Source organism: Leptidea sinapis, chromosome 31 (genome assembly GCF_905404315.1).
Source record: "Leptidea sinapis chromosome 31, ilLepSina1.1, whole genome shotgun sequence".
In the NCBI taxonomy this organism is placed as follows: Eukaryota; Metazoa; Arthropoda; class Insecta; order Lepidoptera; family Pieridae; genus Leptidea; species Leptidea sinapis.
In genome coordinates, this window is record NC_066295.1 from 7,082,704 (window position 1) to 7,089,843 (window position 7,140).

At 31.4% G+C, this 7,140-nt stretch overlaps 1 protein-coding gene across 1 annotated transcript in view; it reads left to right on the forward strand.

The window, feature by feature from the left end:
• The first annotated feature begins 887 nt into the window (after positions 1–887).
• The window catches only part of LOC126974096 (actin-histidine N-methyltransferase), a 51,393-nt gene continuing 45,140 nt past the window's right edge, over positions 888–7,140 (forward strand). Inside the window, exons 1-4 of the mRNA XM_050821502.1 lie at positions 888–1,360; positions 2,338–2,559; positions 3,753–3,841; positions 5,472–5,611. Of these exons, the coding sequence (XP_050677459.1) occupies positions 1,081–1,360; positions 2,338–2,559; positions 3,753–3,841; positions 5,472–5,611 (731 nt within the window). The 5' untranslated portion in view covers positions 888–1,080. The remainder of the gene's footprint in view (positions 1,361–2,337; positions 2,560–3,752; positions 3,842–5,471; positions 5,612–7,140) is intronic.

A 7,140-nucleotide genomic window follows, 5' to 3' on the forward strand; every position in this document is an offset into this window, starting at 1 on the left:
AAAAAATTAATATGACGTTGGATAAAATAATCAAATGGCTTTATATGAATAATTTAAATGTGAATTTATCAAAGACAAATTATATACAGTTTAATGTAAAGGACGTCAACAGCTGCAATTAAATATAAAATATAATAATACAGCTATAAATGAAATTGAAAATGTATTTTTTTTGGAAATGCAGATTGATAAATATCTCAACTACACTCATTATATTAACAAAGTTTGTAACAAAATGAAACATAGTGAACATAGTGTTGAACATAGTGTTTAAATTCTCTTTGGTACCTATTTCAAAGTATTTCAGTAGACAATAGATAGTAATATAGGTACAGGTACCTACTCTGTGGAATACCAGGCTAGCACAGTAGTGACCAAAGAGTATAATAATATACAGGGAAAAGAGAGCCCTCTCTACGCATTAAGAGCTGTCTATTTGAAAACTAGCGCCATCTGGAGATTGGCCCCGAAAATAACTATATATAAGCTCGAAACTAATTCATTTTTAAAGTTTTACGCAATTGAATAACTAACTCTACTTTTTAATGTAGGTATTGCAATTTTTTACCATGTTGAAATTGCGCGTAGAGTTAGTTATTTAATTTTGCCACAACATGAACATAAAGGATAGATTTAGTAGTGTAAATATGCTAAATGGAACACGAGGGCTACATACATGCGCAAACATAGCTCCCATTTTATGACCAGTGGGTAGTGACACAAATAAAGAAAAGTTGAAAGGTTTCAAAGTGAGTGACAGCTGACAAAGCTTTCATTTTCGGGCCAAATAACAGATGGCACTACAGTCTTCTCAAAACGTCACTTTAAGGCGTCTGTCCCACCCCTGGTAGTAAGTTAGTGACTACTGAGTAGTGAGTACTGACTAGTGTTTAAATTCTCTTTGGACACAGTATCGTCTTTCAGTTTATTTTACAAGAACTCGCATTTTACTATTTTTTAATTTTTATAACTATTTTTAGGTTGTTTTACTATTTGATATAAACTATAAAATATTTGTGTTTATAATAACAAAGTATTTTATATATCTTTAATACAGTCTGCTATTTAATATAATCCAGAATGAGTAGAAAACAAAATTCCAAACAAAAAGAAAATAAATTTAATCAAATAAAACGCAGAGAATTATCTATTTTAGTGCAGAAATTAGCAAAATTAACCTCGGTATTTTATGGAGCGGAGAAAGTTACCAAAGTGTGGGACCGCCATACAGAAATAGATCGTATTTTAACAGAAATAATTCAATTGGAAACTCCATACAGAAAGCAAGAAATAAATTCAAGAGAATCAAGTATAGAAAAGTATGTCAGTTGGCTGGAAGAGAATGGTGCACAATTTGAAGGTATTTAAATAATTTATTCTATGCTACATAGTTCAGTAATGAAATTTACAATAGCATTTATTCACAAGAAAATTATTGAGTGATAAGTATGAGAAAAATCTACATAAGTTTCTTTTAGCTTTTGGGTCATGGCTGTAGATTGGTGATGTATAGCTTTTTGATTGGTGATTTACATTTCTTATAATTATTCACTACATATTATTACTGTTTTTCTCTTTTATTGACATTTCTGTATTCAATCCAAATCTGATTTTGTTTCTTTTGCTTGAAGATTTCCATATTAGTTACAATAGTAGGTATATAATAATAATATAATAATAATAATAATATTGACACACTTTTTACACAAATTATCTTGCCCCAAGTTAAGCATATATAGCCTGTGTTATGGGTTACAAGACAACAATATATTTAATACAATATACATACTTAAACATACATAAATTCATATAAAGATACATAAATACATTTAAACATCCATAGGTAGGATTGCTAACCACTCGGCTATACAGGTCATCAGGTATATATATCAATGATAATCTTATTTCACATTAAGAAAGTATTTTGAGGATAAACTGAAAATGACTAATGACTCAGCATCTGTATGTATGGTTTTACTCCACAGTGTGGTTTTCAAGAAATTTTCTGCCACTTTGCCTTGCTTGGTGTTTCTAAGATAACACAATCCTTTATTGAAAAACCTTTCACCAACAAAGTGCATATAACTCACACTACAAAAAAACCTGGTATTCTCTCTTGTGTGTAAAAAATCCAAGTTGCGAGTAAACCTGAAGGAATAATATTCATAAGCAGAAGGCCATCCATATTAAATATACATGATGAATACAAAACTTTCTCTTTTTGAAGACAAAATAAAATTATTCTCTAATTTTTTTGTCCCAAAAATATTTTCTTTCAATTGTTTTTGTTTTAATTCAGACACTTTCAACTAAAACAATTTATCTTGGTATTTTCAGGTGTGGCAATATCAGCATTTGATGGATATGGCCTAGGATTGAAGGCACTAAAACATTTTCCAGACGAATCACTTATCCTTACAATTCCCGAAAAAGTGATGATGACTGAACAAGATGCTTATAATTCAGAACTTAGTGGATTTATTAAAAAAGATCTCTTGATGCAAACGATGTCTAATGTGTCTTTAGCATTGTTTCTTCTCTTAGAGAAAAGTAAACCAGGTCAGTTTAATATGAATGAATATGATAATTTTAAATATGAAATTAATATATAATAATACTATTAATTTATTTATATAATCATATAAATTTATTAATATCTGGTATATTGAAAGCATAAAGTATAATTAATTAGAAGATTAGACAAGCCTGTTAATCAAATCAAAATATTATATTGCAAGTCACATTTTACAGTAGGTACATTAATGGGTAGACAATATGTGATGCCCTGCAAGGGCACAGCAATGTTATACATAAAATAAATAAGTCTTATACATTCTTATACTATATTGTAACTAATTCACACACTTAGTGTAATTAAAATTCGGGTAAATAGTAGAAACATTTTGAAACTAAAAAAATTTTAACATGTCTTTTAAATAGAGAAGGCTTCTCTTTATTTTTAATATCGTTTGAGATGTGATTATAAATTTTTATTGCCATGTGGTGAGGGCTTGATGACACCAATGACATACTTGTTTGGGGAATTTTTAATTTGTTTAAATTTCTATTATTTCGCTTGTTATTTGGTAGTGTTGAGTATAAGTGGAAATACACTGTTGGTAAGTGATTATCACTGGTTTTTTTTTAAGTCAAGGTCATATCCATTGATAGTTTCTGCAGAATGGGTGCTTGATGGGCCCCAACTAATGTAACCACTGTCTGAGTATTGCTTGTCAATGTGACAAGAAGAGCTTTGTAGAACAATTTTCTTTTTACAAACTCCTTTCTAAACTTAATTATTAATCTCAATATAGTTGCGTAAGAACTCCCACATGATACAGTCAAGTAGGCAGTACATACTATAGTTAGTAGTAACTTTAATTTTCTTACAATATTTTAAGTACAATATACTATTAAGTATAATTAGTAATATTATTTCAATAACCCACCTGTTACTGTAATTGTTGTTATGTACCTATGTTCTGAGTCTCATTAAGTTTTGCAAAACAAGTTTTTTTTTTTATGTCTTGTCAGCAGAATATCCTCTATCTGCTTGTAAATTTAGGGAATAGAATGATTTGCAAGTTTCTTCTTGTGTTTTATGAATGGTTATTGATTCACTTTATTGTTAAACTGTGACCACACATGATTTATTTTTTGATATTATTTTAAGCCTTCTGAAGACAATGTACATTGGATGTGCTGGTTTGAGCATGGCAAAATGAATATTAATTTTCTATTTCCATTTTCAGATTCCTTCTGGAAACCCTATATTGATAATTTGCCGGAAAAATACTCTACAGTCCTATATTTTACATTAGATGAATTAGCAGAAATAAAAGTAAGCTTCTTTTTGACCTACAAAATTTTATATTTTTACTAGCTGACCCAGCAAACGTTGTATTGCCGATATTAAAATCGCGATAAAATCGGTGAAAATTTAAATGTTGACTCAAAATCAAACAAATTTAAAAAAAAGGTCAAAAAAATTAAAAAAAAAATCGTGTGGACCACCCTTAACATTTAGGGGGATGAAAAATAGATGTTATCCGATTCTCAGACCTACCCAATATGCACTCAAAATTTCATGAGAATCGGTCATGCCGTTTCGGAGGAGTTCAATGTTTAACACCATGACATTACAATTTTATATATTAGATTAGATATGGACTATTGATGTTCAGCTGTTTACTTTAATGAAAGAAAGGTTGTTAGTTTGAAACTCGTAAGTATATTCCACATTCTTTCACATTTGAGTGAATGTTTTCATCACAATATCTCTGGAACCATAAAGTGTAGAGTCGAACTAATCTTATGAAATTCCACCGTTTTTTTATTTATAAACATACAGTTTCTTCTTAAAATAATACAAAGTCCTGTAAAACTGTTTACACACTTTGTCTACAGGATCGAGCAAGTCTCATAAAATAAATCTTAAAGCGTATTTTACAAATGTTACTGCAACAATAAATGTTGATTCAATAGTTATTTAAATTTATTTTTGTTTGGTTCCCGTCAGATGGCCTCTGGCAAACTATTAAGCAGATATGGTATTCTTTTCTTTAAAGTTCTATCGCCAAAGTAATTGTTTACTCTAGGTACTTCAAGTTTGCCTGATGTCATCAAACGGGTGCCATGATTATGACTAATTAATTATTACCACCGTACACACACCGTTACACTGTTCACAAATATCTTGCAAAACGTTTAGTATGTAAAAATATTAAAACTTGATCTGCAGAAAAACATTATTGCAGTTGTGAAGGAACAGGGTTTGTTGGTGGAGGTGTCAAAATGCTTTACAAAAACTTGTGTAAAGCAGAAATAGGACAAGGGGGTGAGAACATTCAGTATGCAGATGTGCTGGAAGGGCTATCCTGAACTGTTCTAAAGTCTCTTTACCAACCATACCCATAAAGTTGTGTAGGGCTTACAATAAATTCAAGGGCTCAAGTACTTCTACCCTAAACATAATAAAAAATATATTATGTATATATTATTATATTATTATTTGCTCATGATGTTTTTATTCTGAGCTACTATTTTTTATTATCTATATATATAAAAATGAATTGCTGTTCGTTAGTCTCGCTAAAACTCGAGAAAGGCTGGACCGATTTGGCTAATTTTGGTCTTGAATTATTTGTGGAAGTCCAGGGAAGGTTTAGAAGGTGAATAAATAGGAAAATGCTGCTAAATTAAATAAAAACAACAAATTTGTTTTTCCTTTGATGTGTCCATACATAATTTCTATGAGAGAATTTATTGACGCATGGTTTGACAGTTCTGCTGTGAAACAACAATTTCATTATGACAGCAGGGTGCATATTTTACGTAGTAATTTTTGATGTTTTGATATATTATTAACAAATTCATATAAAAACATTATTTAATTTATTATATACAGAACAACGTCTGTCGGGTCACCTAGTATAATGTATATTTATTATAATAAGATTGTTTACTTCCAGCCCTCGCCCGTATTTGAGGTGTCGTTGAATTTATACACAAACATAGCGAGGCAGTATGCATACTTTTGGCGGGAAATTTTCGACGCCAATACACCTGAACTGAAGAGTCTTCGGGATACATTTACCTTTGAAAACTACAGGTAAATAAATTAATATACTTTTCTTTTTATAACCATTCAGTTATGATGAAGAATGCAACTGTTGTCAAGAGCTGAACAAGGATTATTTATTGAGACTCAATTCACTTTATTAAATAGAGAATAGCATGTCAGTGGAGTAAATGCTATGACTGTTGACTGTCATCTGGGAGGTACCGGATCAATCACCACCACTTAAGAGCGGCCATTTTGCCATATTTTTCACGCAAACACTTGTACGTGATAGTGGTATTTTAAAATATGTGTCTTAAAAATATTTTTATTGATGGGAACCTATTATAGTTATATTGGTAGGTTTCTATCGAAGCAGAAATTACAAGTTTCAAGAAATAAATTCAGTATAACCGTCCAAATATCTGCTTTTTTGTACAGATTTTACCTGAACCTTGTCTGTTCCTAATGTACTCATTAATTATTGTAATGTAAAGAATAAATTGCAATGGAAACATAGATTTTATTTGAAAAAAAAAATTATTTAAATTTTTTTTAAATTTTTAAGAACATGTATGGAAGGAAGAGGTTTTATGGAATTTCTGCACACTATTTTTCGTGCAATGTTATCGCTTTCTGTCGCTTGTCTTCAATAGGTGGTATGTATTAGATGACATAAAAAGCTTTTCCATGATGATCACATTGACTATAGACAGGACCGGAAAGAGCCCTCTTAATAATGTACATTTGTACTTTTATGATGCAGTACATCATCATAACAAAACCTGCATCTGCACAGGGTCATTATGTTAAAAATCTTTAAGGATTTGATCTCCTGGGTAGGTTTGGTAGATAGTGTGTAAATACTTATACAGAATAGAAGTTTGTTGCATAGGTTTGTTATTTTTTTAATGCAAAAGAAGGAAAAAGCTTATGGGTCACCAGCTGGTTTCAGCCAAATGTATGTGATCACCATCTCCCACATATCATATCTTGCAACACAACCTCAAGAGTATTGTGGGCCTTTTATGTGATACTATTTTGGATATCATCCCCACCATCTGGATGTGTGGCGATCCTCCACAGTGAGGTTTTCAAGGAGCTTTCTTCCACGTACTACAAAGCTGTGGAATGAGCTTCCTTTTGCGGTGTTTCCGGGACGATACGACATGGGTAACTTCAAAAAAAAGCGCGTACACCTTCCTTAAAGGCCGGCAACGCTCTTGTGATTCCTCTGGTGTTGTAAGAGATTGTGGGCGGCAGTGATCACTTAACACCAGGTGACCCGTACGCTCGTTTGTCCTCCTATTCCATAAAAAAACAACTTTTTTTGAACATGCCCATGTCATATTGTCCTGCAAACATAACATAAATAAGCTCGTTTCACAATTTTGTTGCTGTAGAAAGTTGAAAAAACTGCACTGTGAAAAAACACTTAAGATCCTGCTGACACTATTGCCATAGTTATCTATATCCTAAAGAAAGTTTCTTGCAAACCTCTTGGTATACTGCTTTCAAGATGTTGAGGACTTGAAGGTTCAGCTTCAGTATTCAGATCAAGTAGTTCGAGAGTGTCCCGT